The 17,472-nt window shown below is 44.3% G+C and overlaps 1 protein-coding gene across 9 annotated transcripts in view; it reads right to left on the bottom strand.

The window, feature by feature from the left end:
- LOC118088106 (armadillo repeat-containing protein 12) overlaps window positions 1–17,472 on the bottom strand; it is a 61,407-nt gene that overhangs the window by 7,666 nt on the left and 36,269 nt on the right. For 2 of the 9 annotated variants that reach the window (XM_088673342.1, XM_088673347.1), the window contains exons 3-6: window positions 7,294–7,462; window positions 5,225–5,317; window positions 3,445–3,608; window positions 850–984 (exon numbers count right to left, since the gene is read on the bottom strand). In XM_088673342.1, the coding sequence (XP_088529468.1) occupies window positions 850–984; window positions 3,445–3,608; window positions 5,225–5,270 (345 nt within the window). In that variant the 5' untranslated portion in view covers window positions 5,271–5,317; window positions 7,294–7,462. The other 7 variants (XM_088673343.1, XM_088673345.1, XM_088673344.1 and 4 more) reach the window with 7 other exon arrangements.

The following is a 17,472-nucleotide window of genomic DNA, read 5'->3' as shown; positions in this document are numbered from 1 at the left end:
CGAGGCAGAATTGACTAATTTCATGTACTTCCTGTGGGCAACTCCAAATGAAATATGATAAGGGAGATTCATGAACAGGAACCCTCTTTAAAAAAAAAAGTAAAAAGCAGCTGTGGAGGATGTTAAGATTTCGATTGGGGCTGCAGTGCTGGGGGTGGAGGGTTTAACCCTTTCCCTGTGCCATTATCCTAATATATGAGTCCCTTCCATGCAAAGGCAAAGCTATTTTGCCATCGGAGGCAGTGGTGGCCACCAACCTAATTGCCTTTAGAAGAGGATTGGACAAATCTGCAGAGGATAAGGCACATATGGAGGCAGTAATGCTTCTGAATACCAGTTGCTGGAAACCAAAAAAGGGGAGAGTTCTTGTGCTCAGGTCCTGCTTGAGGGTTTGCCACAGGCATCTGGTCGGCCACTGTGAGAACAGGAGGTTGGAGCAGATGGGTCAATGGCCTGAGCCAGCAGGACAATTCTTATATTCTTATATTTCTGCCTTTCAGAGGCAGGGCACTGAACCTTCTTGCTCCCAGTCTTTGTTTATTTTATTTCTTATAGGTATTTCCCTTAAAAATCTGAAAGGCAGCTTACAAAAAGAATTTTAAAACAGTAAAATAAAAAATAGGCAAAACATATGAACAATCAACATGAAATCATCAGCAGAAATGAAACAGACCAAATTAATATTAAAAGTATGCTGAGGAAGAACAGGATATGGAGTGCATGGCAGTTGAGAAAACCTTAAAAGCTGTTTTCCTGCATTGTTAATAAATGAAGCCTTCTGGAAATGATCTAGGGTAAGAACTTGAGACACACAATAAGTTTTGTTTTTTTACACAGTAAAGTGGTTACCTGGATTTTGATTTTGAACCTCCAGATGACAGTGAAAGCTTTGAGGGCATGCAGTGCCTCTGTTTTGACGGCTTTGTCTCCGTCTTCCAGGAATAATGCCACCAATCTAATGTCATCGTTGGTGCAGGCATTTGCCTAGAAAGCAAGAAGCAGATTATCAGATGGGAATATGCCTGAATTGAGGCCACCTGAATTAGAGTGCTCCGCACATTTCATGTTCACACAACACCTTGTGTCAAGATGCCGAACTTGACAGTTCAGTCTAGGAGGTGGTGTAACTGGCAAGAGACGTAATGACTTTTCATCAGCACTTAACCCTGGGCTAGATTTCACAATAGGATTTCAGATATCGTGGTACTTATGGCTTAACCCAAGTGTTTACCAGCCCAGCCACTTTCTGAAACAGACTATGATCTCTTAAGATTCAAAATGGAAAGAACAGTTATTCCACTGGGATATGGAATCTAATCACGGGCAGATACCTCTGACTGGCAACACCAATGCATTGGCAAGCACAAATTTGAAACTAGACAGGGAGAAAAGCTGGGGGGGCCAATTTGAAGCAGGGCAGTGGCAGGGAAAGAAAAGGGTTAAGTGCTCCCCCCAGTTACTATTACCTACTCCTGGAGTGTCATTGGAGCTATAATATGTTATTTTATATAATATAATATATGTTATAATATAAAATATTACACATCACTTGGGAAGACAGGTGAACTAATATCAGTGTACTGGAAGAAGCAAAGATCACCAGTGTTGAAGCAATGATTCTTCAACACCAACTTCGTTGGACTGGTCATGTTGTGCGGATGCCTGATGATCGTCTTCCAAAGCAACTACTGTACTCTATTCCGAACTTAAAAATGGAAAGTGTAATGCTGGTGGTCAACAAAAGAGGTTTAAAGACTGTCTCAAGGCAAATCTTTAAAAATGTAGTATAAACACTGACAACTGGGAAACACTGGCCTACGAGCGCTTCAGTTGGAGAACAGTCTTTACCAAAGGTGTCATGGACTTTGAAGACGCTCAAACACAGGATGCAAGGGAGAAATGTGCTAAGAGGAAGGCACGCTTGGTAAATCTACACTGTGATCAACTCCCACCCGGAAACCAATGTCCCCACTATGGAAGGACGTGTGGATCCAGAATTGGCCTCCACAGTCCCTTACGGACCCATCGTTAAAACCGTGTTTATGGAAGACAATCTTATTCGGATACAAGTGATCGCCAAAGAAGAAGAAGAATATGTACAATGGTGCTTAGCATGTAACTTTCCTAGAGAAAGGTAGAGGGAACAAGTGGTCACTGCAAAGCACTCTTGTGTGCTCAGAAGTTATACTCTGGCTTCCCATTTGTTCCAGGATAATTCCTATTTTGCTGCTCCCTATCCACCTGGAGTTAAACATGTAGTAAGGTGACAATGTGCCTTTTGGGGCCAGCATTATATTTTGGAAAATCTCATCCACTTTTGATCCACTCAAAACAATGCACTGAAGGTGCACTGAAGCAGAAACAGTGTTTTCTTTTTTAAAAAATGCACCCAATCAGCTGCCCAGTCTGAGCTCCACACATGCACAGAGCTCCTCTTGCTGGCCAAGAGTTCCATAGGCACGGTGGGCTCGGTAATATTCCACAGTTCACAATGGGGAAGCTGCATTTGCACTTGCAAGGCTCAAGCTACCTTGCTGTTGCATTTTGAAAAACGAACAAACAAAAACCACAGAATTAATATTAGCTAATTTTAGGGCTGGGACCTCGCCAAATGGTGAGCCCTGTCGGCCTACCTGCAGGCTTTCTGAATCTACAAAGCCATGCTGGACCACATAGGATTTCCACAGCAGAGCAAGCAGCAAACAGTCAGGGGGGGTTAATTCTAAAATACCTCTCCAACCAGAGACTGATACAGTGGTACCTCGGTTTATGAACACAATTGGTTCCAGAAGTCTGTTCATAAACTGAAGCATTCATAAACTGAAGCGAACTTTCCCATTGAAAGTAATGGAAAGTGAATTAATCCGTTCCAGACGGTCCGCGGAGTAAGCGTTCATAAACTGAAGCAAACTTTCCCATTGAAAGTAATGGAAAGTGGATTAATCCGTTCCAGATGGGTCCGCGGAGTACTTAAACTGAAGCGTTCATAAACTGAAGCATGGGTGTAATTTGTTCCGGAAGTCTGTTCATAAACTGAAGCGTTCATAAACTGAAGCAAACTTTCCCATTGAAAGTAATGGAAAATGAATTAATCCGTTCCAGATGGGTCCGCGGCGTTCATAAACCGAAAATTCATAAACCGAGGTGTTCATAAACCGAGGTTCCACTGTACTCTCAAGTTGGGCCAGTTCAGCTATAGATTCCCAGCCTTCACAATCTGTGTCTTGTATGCAGCTTTCAGCTTCTATTGAAACTCCCGCCTAGTTTTTCTCAGTGCAAGGCGGCACCTTAAATCCACACCAGTGAGAATGTTTGGCTTGAAATATACTGGGGACAATGCCACATTGACCACTAGAGGAATATGGTACTGTAATGCTAAACAGGAGCCAACTACGCTAATCAGGCTTGATATTGCATGTTGCATCTGTGCCCTGTAACTTTCACCTCTGATTCCTTCAGATAGATACACTGGGTGATGGTATGAAGCGTCGTCTTCTTGGAGATGTCATCTAGGTTTGGGCTGAGAGTCAGCAGGAGTCTCCTGAGCTCTCCAGGAACATTTGCTCTTGTACCAGTAGACGGAACTGGATAATAATCAATCGCTAGATCTAGAAGCAATAATCCAGAGGTGAATTAGGACAACTTGCAGACATTTTTGATCCAGAACTTCCTGTGTTTCTGCATCAGTGCAACAGAAGTGACAGGAAGCTTCTGTGGACATTTCAATATCTCATAAAGCAGGGGTCCCCAAACTAAGGCCCCCGGGGGCCAGATGCGGCCCAATTGCCTTCTAAATCCGGCCCACGGACGGTCCGGGAATCAGCATGTTTTTACATGAGTAGAATGTGTCCTTTTATTTAAAATGCATCTCTGGGTTATTTGTGGGGCATAGGAATTCGTTCATATTTTTTTTCCAAAATATAGTCTGGCCCCCCACAAGGTCTGAGGGACAGTGGACCAGCCCCCTGCTGAAAAAGTTTGCTGACCCCTGTCATAAAGCATGGATGGGGAACCTGTGGCTGTCCAGATGTTGTTAGATTGCAAACTCCATCATCCCCGACCATTATTATTTTAAAAATTGATAAATCACCACCGACATCATCATCCCCAACCGCCAGACACTAGAATGCTCTCCCTGGGGCCTAGGATACGTTCTCCCTAGGGAAGCATGCCTGGTACCCACATTGCTGTCTCTTTGGAGACTGGTTAACACTTTCCTCTCCCAGACCTGGGTTTATAGGATTTAGTTTTAAGCCTCTGCTATCCAATTTGTGGTTCTAATGTAGATATGTGATGGTTGTTTTATTAATGTGCTGTATATAGTATTTTACTGTGCTGAATACTTCTTTCTTTCTTTTTTACACTGGGGACTCAGCTATACAGCTGCAAATAAAACGTTTTAAATGTGCTGTAAAGCGCAATGATGGTATGAAGCGTTGTCCTCTTGGGACACGGGTGGCACTGTGGGTTAAACCACAGAGCCTAGGGCTTGCCAATCAGAAGGTCGGCAGTTCGAATCCCTGTGATGGGGTGAGCTCCCATTGCTCGGTTCCAGCTCCTGCCAACCTAGCAGTTCAAAAGCACGTCAAAGTGCAAGTAGATAAATAGGTACCGCTCCAAATGGGAAGGTAAATGGCGTTTCCGTGCACTGCTCTGGTTCACCAGAAGCGGCTTAGTCATGCTGGCCACATGACCTGGAAGCTGTACACCGGCTCCCTTGGCCAATAATGCGAGATGAGCGCCGCAACCCCAGAATCGGTCACGACTGGACCTACCGTAATGGTCAGGGGTCCCTTTACCTTTACCTAAACCGCAATATACAATTGTGACACTAGATGGTGACAGTGAGCTATGCCAGATTCAAATTTATTTTTCAAAACCTTTTTTTAAAAAAGCATTTTCACAGCTTTTTAAAAAAATGTGTATGCAGATTCCACCTGGATCTCTCTTAAACGTATTGCTGTTTTGTTTCAGTATGGTTTTATCATTATGTTTTATTCTCTTCTTTTTTTATCTGCATGGCACATAATTTGTTTTATTAGGTATCTCATAGACAGAATGAATGTGCTGGAAGGATGGATGGATGGATGATGTGCTATATGGCCATGACCCTTCTGGAACAACAAAACAACAACAACAACAACAACAACAACAACAACAACAACAACAACAACCATGTGGCGTGAGAATGCTTCATCATCTCCCTATATCCCATATGACTCACTGGATAAATTCATTTGATCCGGGTTGTAGGGGGGACTTCTGAACATTGATAGGAGAGTCTTGGACACCAGATAGATGGCTGTAGCTCCTGTAGCTGCAGTTAGCACATTTTTTTTAGTTACCAGATCATAGTATTTCTTCATCCTGCCTTGAGCTTACTAGGGAATCTGACTTGAGTTCTGGCCACCAGCAACCCACCAACACAACCACCTATGGAAATACTTGACTGCTCATTACATGGTTTGTGATGTCACCTGAGTCCACCATAACAACTGTGGCACATCATCATCACAGGATATGAGAGGTAAGACTTCTGAGTCCTCCCTCCCCACTTGCTGATGTTATTAAAACTTCTCAATGTAATCTCAAACAGTAAAATATGGCTACCTACCTGTAACTAGTAAAATACAGGAAGGGATTATAGTTCTGTGGACGAGCAAGTGCTTTGCGTGCCAAAATTCCCCCAATTCAATCGCTGGTATTTCATCTTAGAAGAATCAGCTACTACAAAGAACTTGGTGCCTTCCGGGTGTTATTGGATTATAACTCACATCATCCCTAACCATTGGCCATGTTGGTTACAGCTGATGGTTCCCCATCCCTGAGGTGGGAAGTCAAAAACTTCTACAGTACTTGAGACCCTGGAGGGCAACTGCCAGTCAGAATAGATAATAGTGAGCTACACAGACAAACACATTGACTTGGTTCCAGGCATCTTCCTAATACGGGTCCTAATTTAAGAAACCCCCCCCCCCTTTTATTTGTTTTTTACTCTGAAAAGGCAACAGAGAATCCTGGATAGGGCACATCTGTTCCATCGGTCCTCCTTAGGTTCATCCATCGATCTCCTAACAACATAACTACCTAGAGCAGAGGTCAGCCTGGGGGGCCACATTTCCTCATATGCAACTTTCTGGAGGCCACATGCTAGGGAATATGCATGAACTGGCCATGCTTTCCCAGAAATAAAATATGCACTGCATCAAAAATATGCTTGTGCAGAACAATCCTAAGCGAACTTACTCAGTTGGGTGGCCACTTACATATTGCCAGCGAGAGAAAAAATGAACCTCCTCAAAAAGGACAAAGAGACGGTCCAGATTTGCAAATTTAGAAATAATTAATATTATTGAAATAAAAATAGAATGCATCTCACCAAGACCTTGACTAGGTGAGCTGTGGGCTTCCTCAGTCACCTCAGTGGGCAACTTTATATGTTTCCCTTCTCATGGTTCCTGATCTGTAGACCAGAGTTGACCTCAACAAACAGAGGAGTTAGCCTCTGCAACCTAGGACTCACAGCCAGCCTATTGCTTGGAAGCAATTTTACAGGCATTGGGAGTGCTTGGTCAGGGCTCTTAGAGGTGGAAGGAGGCATCAGCCTTGCTCCTGGGACGCCTTGAAGAACCTCTGGCAGGCCCCAGAAGAGGGCAGCAAAACCCTTGAGATGGCCTGGGGCTCCCCAGAGACCAGACTGAAGAATGTAACACTTCTATATGCTGTATCCTGGTGAGTCAGAAAGGAGATGTTGTGGGTGAAGAATGTTACTCAGGTTCCAAGCTCTTCTTGCTTGCTTCCTTTCTTCTTTATTCAAATATTCTCTAGACGTTTCTCTGCACAGTGAGTGTTACTTTTGTTTTGCTGGAGGCTGTAGAATTCCCCTTGCATTCACTGTGGGAAGCCGGTTGTGCAGTGCGCACTGGATTTCGGGTCATTCTTCACAGCTCCGTAGATGTGCAGTGGACTAGCATGGTTTGAAACCTCGGTACATACAAGGATCAGCTGTAAATGTATTCAGGACTTCTATTCCTAAGAGAAACCCCACACTGATATGGGAACTCTTCGCCTACTGCATCTTCAGCAGGCTGTAGCCTCCCACTCACAAGATCTTCTTTTGCTCTCAAAGCCTGGCCCTTTCCTCCTCAAATCCCCATCTCGGTGGCTTTTCTTTTACCTCTCTGACTTTGTAAAACTATGCCATCAAGTCAATTGGATCAGAGCAACTGCCCATCTAACCTCACATCTGCTACTGGCAATGGGCAGGAAAGGATGAGAAATTGCTGCACTCACGTTAAAACCACTTCCCTTTTGTTATTTTAGAGCCGCTGTTTATTTCACGAGTTGCCCCTCTGGTTGGCAACCTCAAAGCTCATAAGGAAGTAGAAAGACCACAGCAGTGGGGCAGGTGGTGGCGGAGAATCTTCTTCTATGAGAACGGAAGCACAGAACTTAGAACAGACTGGAATAAAACAGGAGATGGATTTATTCATTTAACAAAATGTATCTATATAGCTTGATTGTCAGAAAATCTCTAAGCGGTTTAAGAGAATATAAAATAAAACCTTAAAGTTCTCGATTAAAATACGGGTATTTAAAAACATTCAAAGATAATTAAAATCAACAGTAGCTAAAAAGTGATAAAAACACAGGTAACTTTAACATGTCTTGATTGTTGTTGTTTAGTCGTTTAGTCGTTTAGGTAACTTTAACATGTCTTGATTGTTGTTGTTTAGTCGTTTACTCTTCGTGACCCCATGGACCAGAGCACGCCAGGCACTCCTGTCTTCATGGATCAATGCCTTGTCATGGCAAAGGGGCTTGAATAACGCAGGGAAGCTATGAGCTATGCCATGCAGGGCCACCCAAGATGGACAGGTCATAGTGGAGAGTTTTGACTAAACATGATCCACCTGGAAACTCCATGGACAAAGACAACATGTCTTGATATGCTTGCCTAAACAATAATGTTGTGAGCAGGTGCTTAAATAAGACAGCAAACGTGTCTGCCTGATGTCTTTTTTTAAAAAAAAAAATTATTAATGTACAAACATACAAACAAACAAACAGAAGATTGAAAGGAAAAAACATACATAAATCATATAGAAAAACTACCGTATAAAATATAAAAAACTATAAATTATAAATCATATATAAAATCATATTTAAAACTATAAATCATAAATCATAATTGCAAATCATATATAAATCCTCTTTGAATCATAAAATAGTCTTGTTTGAAATCATATAACAAATATCAAAAAAATTAACATAACAGAAATATGTAACTGATCAAGGACAAAACAAGCGTAAAAAATATAAACAGATAATAACATAAAAATAATAAAAAGCTACCACCACCTCACCCCCCACCCCCCTTCACCTCATGTGACTTCCAGTCTTCCCTCTACTCTGGTTTGTATATATCTCTGTCATTATGCATACTTTTTCCTATTTTTTTCCATCTTTAATTTGGGGCCTTTTATATTTCTGCCGGGAGGTTGGCTTTTTCCACCTGTTTCCTTAAATATTGTTTAAACATTTTCCAATTTTGTCTGCCTGATGTCAATAGGCAGTGAGTTCCAAAGTTTAGGTGCTTCCCCCCCCCACATTAAAAAAAAGATTTCTGAGAAGTGTAGAATGAATAATATGTGGCACCTATAACATGGTCAGTTCTGCATATTGAAGCAGTCAAGTGGGAATATACGGGGTAACGCAATCTGCCAAAATAAAATAGAATGATTCGCTCTCTTTCTTATGTCCAGACTATGGAAACCATTGCTTTGTAGCCAAAATGGCAGCATCCGTGCACAAGTTAGAGGTGCTATCAACAGACCCAGAGGAACCCCAAGGCTTACAGAAGTAGCTTTAAGGAAGCAAAAACTATGATGGGACACCAAAAACAGCTTAATGAGAACAGGCTCAGTGGTCATGGAATGCTGACTGAGACAGCGTACACATTAAACCGTTGGTAGCACAAAAAGTAGTTTTTCTCATTCTGGAATAGTTCATGCTCGTCCTCATCATGGCTGCTGTCAATCTAGATTGATGCTAGATCCTGCTGTCCACAAGGCTTGGTGTGGTTGTTTGATAAATGTTTGAAAACTTTCCCCTTGATTTGGTCATCCACACCTTTTCCTCCCTGTTCATGCCCCAGGTGAAGGGAAAAGGAAGCAGTGATTACAATCTTGGTATATGCCCACCCCCCGCAACATTGGCCAGGTGTAGATACATCCCCAATTGCCAGAACTGCCTACATTAAGGTTACCAGACATCCCCGTTTCCCAGGGACAGTCCCCAGATTTACAAATCAATCGCCTGACAAAATCCATTGAAGTTGAAAAGTGTCCCCGGATTCATTGAAAAAAAATCTGGTAACCTTAGCCTACATCTGTTTTCAAATGGGCACAGTGCAGAGTAATGCCAAATCAATCTACAAGGAGCTTTTATATTTGGAACGAAACCAGATTCCCAAGAAGCACTTTTCAGGGGCAAAAAGAAGAAGGAGAAGCTTCCACTGATTCTAGAATAAGATGTCATGTGTACACAGCCTGGCTGCTGGGGCGGGGATGAGAAAGTAAGGAAGGGGAGCAGTAGAGCAGCTTGCATCTTGGACAACAGCATTTCGCACTGCACCATTTTGTTGCAGATCTCATTGACAGAATAGTCATCTCATTCTCAAGTTATGTTGTGCACTTAGCTTCCAAGGTTTTCCCAGAAGCTGTTCTTGGCAATGAAATAGACATGTATCTAACCATTTACAAACTATATTTGCTGACATTGCAAGGCTCAGTTTTTAAGATGCAGGCCTTCTGACCTGACTGAAAGCTTGGGAACCACACTTTGAGACTACCAGCAGGAAAGACCCACATATTTTGAAGCTTTCTCAGAAGCAGGCTCATTTAATCCCATCCCCCTCTTTGCTCAATGTGTTTAGAATGGTCTTGCTGGAACACTCCTGTGATGGAAACTATTTACATGGCAAGCCACCCTCAAAAGTTGTAGGAAATCTGAGAGTCCACACACAGGGGCTCCCACTTCCTCCCATGCCAAACTGTTTTCCGCCCCAGGAAAGCGTAACATGTGAAGTGGCCCCCAAGAGCAACTGCACATACATAATTATGCAGAATTGTGTTGGAGCTAAGGAGCAGTGTGATTCAGACCATGCCAGCAAACACAACTCTGTGACCTCTGCAACTTGACCCTTCCTGACCCAAAACATCTTACTGGGGATAAAAATAGCATCTGCCCATAAAATTCTGCTTGCACATAGCCAAATCCACACATTAGATGCTTTTTATCTATTTTAACGTACCTGTCGTCATGTTACCATTGCAGACCTTCACGTAAAATGATAGTCTTCCTTATTGTTCTCTGTCGTGCCTTGAAATCTGTTGTAACCTTTGATCAAAGGTTGTCTAGTGGCAGGGTGATATGCATTCTTTCATTTCTACCCCTTTCTTTATGCCTCCATTGCGAAGGTTCTTGTCAGGTGTGTGTGTGTTTGTGTGTTAGGGGGACCACACTGGTTTGCATATGCTAATTTATAGGTACAGCTGCAAATTTAGAAATAATTACTGTAATTCAAGTAAAAATACCATACATCTCACCATAGAATGGAAAACTGTGGGCGGGTGACCTGGATGTTGTCTGCTGCTCAGTCTGCCGCGGGGGAGCTATCTGTGGATGAACCACTTCAAGGCCCTGTTCTCCCTTCCTATGGGTCTTTTCTCTAAACTGAATTTGGGCAGCCCTTTCAACAGAGAATGACCAGGACCCCTTAACATAGGAGTCCTGCCCTCTGTACAACAGGGTACACAGACAGTCTAGCACAGTGCTTGTCAACCTTCTTAGGCTCATGGGCACATATGAGGCGTTTTCTTCCTCCCTTTTCTCTCTCTTTCATATACTATACAAATGCAGAATACATAACATATAATATTAAAGAGAAAAGAAAAACGGAAGGAAAGAAAATAACAATAATAAAAGCGCATATATAATTATGATGCATATCTCCCATTCTCATTTTATATTAAATCTCTATGTCATTTGATCAGAGATTATAAATAGATTATAGCAGGCATCCCCAAACTGCGGCCCTCCAGATGTTTTGGCCTACAACTCCCATGATCCCTAGCTAACAGGACCAGTGGTCAGGGAAGATGGGAATTGCAGTCCAAAACATTGGGAGGGCCGAAGTTTGGGGATGCCTGGATTATAGTATACCTAATTAATGGATTTACAAAACCACAGAGTCTGGGGCTTGCTGATCAGAAGGTCGGCGGTTCGAATCCCTGCAACGGGGTGAGCTCCCGTTGCTCGGTCCCAGCTCCTGCCCACCTAGCAGTTCGAAAGCACATCAAAGTGCAAGTAGATAAATAGGGACTGCTCCAGCAGGAAGGTAAACGGCGTTTTCATGCGCTGCTCTGGTTCGCCAGAAGCAGCTTTGTCATGCTGGCCACATGACCCAGAAGCTGTCTGCGGACAAACGCCGGCTCCCTTGGCCTATAGAGCGAGATGAGCGCCGCAACACCAGAGTCAGACACGACTGGGCCTGATGGTCAGGGGCCCCTTTACCTTTACCTTTACACTTTTGCTACACTGTTTTTGAGTGAGTGCTATGGGAATCATCCTCACTGGTCCCAACTGTCCCCTAACGTAGACAGACAGAAGCATACACACAAACACATTTTGCTTCTCCAAGGGACTTGGATTAAAGTCAGTTCTAGTAGATTTGATCTGAATCTTGAAAAGCACATAGAGCTGAAAGAGGAAGTTGGAAAGAGTGTCCCTTTTCAAACTTCCACCTCCAGCTCTGTCAACTTTTGAAAGGGCATAAAGGGAGCCACCTTCACCACCTACTAGCCAAGAGGGCAGTCTATGTGGGAGCTCAGAGGTTTCATGGGCATGAGAAGAAAACCTCAAGGCACCCCTGTACTCACAGGTGCTGCATGATTACCCTTGCTTGTGTGTGTGTGTGTGTGTGTGTGTGTGCGCACACACACACACACATACAAAAGTATGTTTGGCAAAATTCACCTTCTGCTGCATGTTGAAATCTCCACTAGATTTCACAGGCCCTGCATAGCTCTACAAGAGGTACTCCAAACTTGACGATAACCAGAACAGAATGCCTGTGAAATTGTGCTTATGACTACAGAGAGATGCATGATAAGATAACCCAATATGGACAGTCATTAACAGCAGGGCTGTAACCTTTGATGCAGGCTTCTCCAACCTGATGCCCTCAAGATGTTTTGGATTACAACTCCCAACATCTGGAGGGCATCTCAGATTGAGGGTGCTTTAATGAGTTAATTTGTTGGGTCTATCAATTTAAAACCTGTTTTAATTCCAGATTAATCAGGTCCATTAGGTTGGAGCAAGTAAGCTGAACATAGGTCCCCTTGAAATCAATGGAATAAGTTAGTCATGACTTAAATTAACTCCCCTTGATTTCAACTAACTTAAGTCTGGATCTAACTCAACATTTTTTATCTGCATTTCATATACTTAAAGCACTCCTGTGCCATTTTGGCTGTCATGGCTTCCCCCAAAGAATCCTGGGAACTATAGTTTGTTAAGGGTGCTGGGAACTGTAGCAATGTAGGCATCTGCTAACAGCTCTAAACAGCTAATGAAGAGCAGTTTGTCAGCAAAGCCTCCTAGGGTTGCTCACTCTTCCCTGAAGCTGCCTTATACTGAGCCAGACCCTGGCTCCACCTAATTCAGCATTGTCTAGAATAGGGGTGGATAAGCTCAGACCTGGAGGGTCAAATGCAGTCCCCCAGGCCTCTCTATCTGACCTGTGGTGTTCTCCAGAGGCCATACCTCCTCCTCAGCCAGTCACATCCCCTTCTGACTCTGCTTCCTCTTTGAGTGTTTTTGCCAGGCTGGACTGTGCCCTTGGCCAGCCACTTCTCACTTGCCTAGATGGAAGATAGGGAGGGGTGAGCTGTGAGTCATGGGGGTGGAGGGAGAGAGAGAGAGAGAGAGAGAGAGAGAGAGAGAGAGAGAGAGAGAGAGAGAGAGAGAGAGAGAGAGAGAGAGAGAATTCAACAGTGCTTAGCTTGTTTTGGGTTGTTAATGTCGTTTAGTGCCATAATGCTTTGTGAGTTTCATAATATGACTTTTCTTGTGGCTGTCTAGCCTATTTTTTACAGTTGTTTTGTTAATAGCATTTTACAGGAGCTGGTTGTTTTACTGATGATTTGCGATTGTTTTCCTGGTGATTTGTTAGTTACTTTATATGATTTTTGTTGCGATTGTGATGTCCTATTACGTTGTTATTTGTTGTATGGAAGCTGCTATGCGGTTCATGAGAGTGAAAAGCTGCACAGAAATATAATAAATGAAACAAATGAGGAATATGTGTGTATGTGCGAGAGAGAAAAAGAGTATGTCTGTACCTGTCCAAAAAAGGCTCCAGGCGCCTGGTCAACACTGACTGGCAGTGGCTCTCTGGCATTTCAGGCAGGGCATATGCCCCACCCTACAGAGTCGCCAGCGACTGGCCACAGGGCTTTCTGCATGCAGAGCATCTGCTCTGCCACTGATTGGTGGCCCTTCCCTCACACCGAGACCAAGTTCCCATTTCCGGAATGGCCTCCGATGGCTCCAGCTGCAGGCCGAGGCCTGGATGGTGGCGGGCGAGGGGGCTGACCTTGCAGAGGTCATTGCTCTCTCTCTTTGCTATTCCCAACTCGCTCGGCCCAGCAGCCTTGCGAGCGACCTCCCTTTCGACACACACAGACGGAGGCCTCCCACTTCTTCTGTGTGCAGCTATTCCCTAAAGACAGCTCCTGTCTTCCTGCGTCCACCCCCCCCCACCGCCCTCACAGGGCCGTTTTTAATGCTCGAAGGTACAGGATGTTCTGTTCTCTCTGTCTCTCTCCCGCAAGCACACACTCAGGCACACTCACTCCGCGCACCCCTCCCTCTTTCTGTTCCTCACTCTCAGGCCTGTGGCCTTCACCTTTTTAACCCCTCCTCTGCCACTTCGGCACAGCTCTGGGCGAAGACAATACCAGAGCGGCTGTTGCTGTTGCTCCACTTCTCTCTTTCCTCCCCACCCCACCCCACCCCATGCCCCACGACTCCCTCCCAGAGCTTCTGCATTGCTCATCCCAGAAGTGAAAAGCAAACTCCCCGGCCTCTCGTCACCATAAACTAGCAGCTCTGCCTACTTTTTATGAGGGGGTTTCCTGAAGACCTGGCCAGTAACCAGCTTGCCGGTTTACTAGGTGGCTTAGAGAGAGAGAGAGAGAGAGAGAGAGAGAGAGAGAGAGAGAGAGAGAGAGAGAGAGAGTATTGCTTTTCTTTTTTTGTCTCTCTCCCCTTCCTCCTCCTCCTCCTCCCTCTCCTTTCCTCCCCTGACATTCAGTGGAACGAGACAACCCCTCCCGTCGCCTGGCCCCTGCGGATCGTGTTGTCTCTTCTCCTCTGGCCCCTCCTCCTGACCCTGGTTTTTCTCCACAGGTTGGCTGTTCCTGGGTAACAAGGTTGGGGAGAGGATGACGTGGATTCACCGATAGCACACAGGGATAAGCGGAACCATCTGGCAAGAGCCGGCTTTGCTATAGGGGAAACACGATGGCATTTTTAGTTACCTGAGAACAGGGATGGGTGAATCTGGAAATTTCATTTCCCCCCCCCTCACCTTCACATATATTTTTTTCCAGCCTTCGTTTCCATTCTCCACATTTCCACATCAGTTTGAGCTTGCTGAGGATTTTTTCTTTATTATTGTGAAAATTCATCAGCGAATCTCTCCTGCTCTGCACATTTTTCCTGTGAATTTTGCCTAATATGCACTGTCTTCCAAAGCAAGATCCCCTAGGATAAAGCATTTTTTAAAAAATGTTAGTTCACAAGAGATGCATCTTTATGTGCACTTTAAGATATGTGTTTATTTGACTGGAGATTAGCACTGCAAAATTCAGAGAAAGCTGGATGTATTTCGGTTCATATATTGTTTTGGAAAATGTGAATTAGGTAGGTTCAGCCTTAAATGCAAACTGAATTGAATTTCCACCCCCATCCTTACTTGGGAATGGGTCTGTCTGAGCCCCTAACCAGTCGTTGCCCTTCATTGCGTGATAAGCTTCAATAATTCAAGAAATTAGACCACTTACAAAATAGGAGCACAACAAACTAGAAAACAAGGGGTGAGGAAATGTTTGAAGGGAGCATAAAGGGAACAATGTGCATCTTCTTAGAGGAAATGGGTTGACCTTTGTTTCACATGTTTGATTTCTGAACCAGAAATTCTCCCATCCTTAATGCATTGTCTCTTAAGTAAGTCCTATTGATTTTTGATGAAGTTCACATTCAATCTATATTTACTTATTTGCTTTTAAGCACATTTAGGCCGCCTCTCCAAACAAAGTCCTCTCAAGGCAATGTTCAACAACATGAATAACTATAAACAACAACATAAAGCACAAAATGGAAACACTATAACATTTCAAAAATTACAACATTTGAAAATCCCAAGTCACTTGGAACAGAGAGGCATTTGAATTCTTTTTGAACACCAAGAATGAAATACCAAGACTGAAGAGGCCAACTGCACATCCCCTGAGATGGACGTCATAGACGAGGGGTCACTTCTGAGAAGGCCCTGTCCCTTGAGCCTTCCTATCTAACTGATCATAAAGGCGTGCCAGTGAGCATCACCTCCAGTGCCAATCTCCAGGCACTGGCAGGTACATACAGGTTCAAATGATTCTTCAAAAAACTTGATCCTCAAACTATTTAGGCAGCAGCGGACAGTGTGGTAGGTCTGTACCGCTCACCTGGCCTCCATCCGACTGAATCCGTATAACATATCAGGACAGAGAAAGGAGGCACACAACAGCAGCAAAGTCAGAATCCTGTTGGGTCAGGCCAAAGGCCCATCTATTATTATTAGAATTAGAATTAGAATTTATATACCGCCCAATACTTGGAGGTCTCAGGATGGTTCACATAAAAAGATCACAGTATGTAAAATAAAATTAAAAGCAATAACCCAATAATAAAAGGTAAAGGTACCCCTGACCGTAAGATCCAGTTGCGGACGACTCTGGGGTTGCGGTGCTCATCTCGCTCTAAAGGCAGAGGGAGCCGGCGTTTGTTCACAGACAGCTTCCAGGTCATGTGGCCAGTATGACTAAGCCGCTTCTGGCAAACCAGAGCAGTGCACAGAAATGCCGAGCAACGGGAGCTCACCCCGTCATGGGGATTCGAACCGCCAACCTTCTGATCGGCAAGCCCTAGGCTCAGTGGTTTAGACCACAGCACCACCCGCGTCCTGTGAACCCAATAATACCCCCCCCCAAAAAAGAGCCACATTTTAAAAGGGTATGTGATGTTGATCAGGTCAACCAAAGGCCTGGTTTAAAAGGAATGTTTTTGCCTGGCGCCTAAAGGTGTATAATGAAGGCACCAGGCGAACTTCCCTGGGGAGAGCGTTCCACAGTCTAGCATCTAGTTTAGCATCCTGTTCTCACAGTGGCCAACCAGATCTCCATGGGAAGCCTGCAAGTTGAAGCTGAGCAGCACAACAATACCCTCCCCCACCTGTGATTTCCAACCACTGGGAGTCAGAGGCATAGGGAGAAATTCAATGTGGCAACCATGGCAATTGTTCTGTCAAAGCAAACATTCCAGCTCCTCCCCTTGTGCACTGTTCTGGTGATTCTCCCATGCCAAGTGGGGAGGTAAGGGAGAGAAAAACCCATTGCACTAGTAGGAACCCGTGCACTGGCTTCTGCAAGCAGGACTTGCTAGCTGAATCCCACCCATACATACTCCCTCCAACAATGTTTATGCTCAGAGTGTGGAAGGGCTCAGCATGGATACTAAGCACCATCTCTTTACAGGGCACCGTTGTTTCCAAAATTCATTCCTTCAAGGAAGGGTAATACATATAAGTAGTGGCATTTGATGTTGCAGTATTGGGGATATTTATAAATATCCTGGATTGGGAAAGAGCCTAGGCCATGTAGACCTGAGGTTTGGTGGACCATTTAATCGGTGGAAATGCTTTGGAAGAAGGCAAGTGGTGCTCAGCTATTGGTATAGCACCAGCTGCAGAGAGAGGGCACTCACTTGTTTATACAGGTACCTGCTGCATACATTTCTCAACCTTCGCAGCAGCCTGGAAACTAACCATTAGTAGAGCCAGCCTGCAATAATTGGAGGGTGTGTAGAATAGGAGGTTAACATGACCTAGAATAAGCTAGAAAGAAACAAAGGCCAAGCAAGGCATTCCTTGCAGGAGCCTGGTCCTCCTTGACAAAGTCAGTGAGAACTTTGCCATTCACAAAGACAGGAACAAACTTTCTATTCCTCCCAAAGAATGCCATGCCCGATTTGTGTGCCACAGCCTTGGAAAGGGCTGCAAAGCCTGAGCTGCTTATAGGCAACTATTTTCCCCCACCTTGAATTTTTTACTGAAATGATGAGGCTGCCAGCCATTCCCACAGC

The sequence above is a fragment of the Zootoca vivipara genome, chromosome 7, assembly GCF_965207765.1.
Source record: "Zootoca vivipara chromosome 7, rZooViv2.hap1.1, whole genome shotgun sequence".
Taxonomy (NCBI): Eukaryota; Metazoa; Chordata; class Lepidosauria; order Squamata; family Lacertidae; genus Zootoca; species Zootoca vivipara.
The sequence above is the reverse complement of the archived record's forward strand: the minus strand, read 5'-3'. Positions and strand labels throughout refer to the sequence as shown.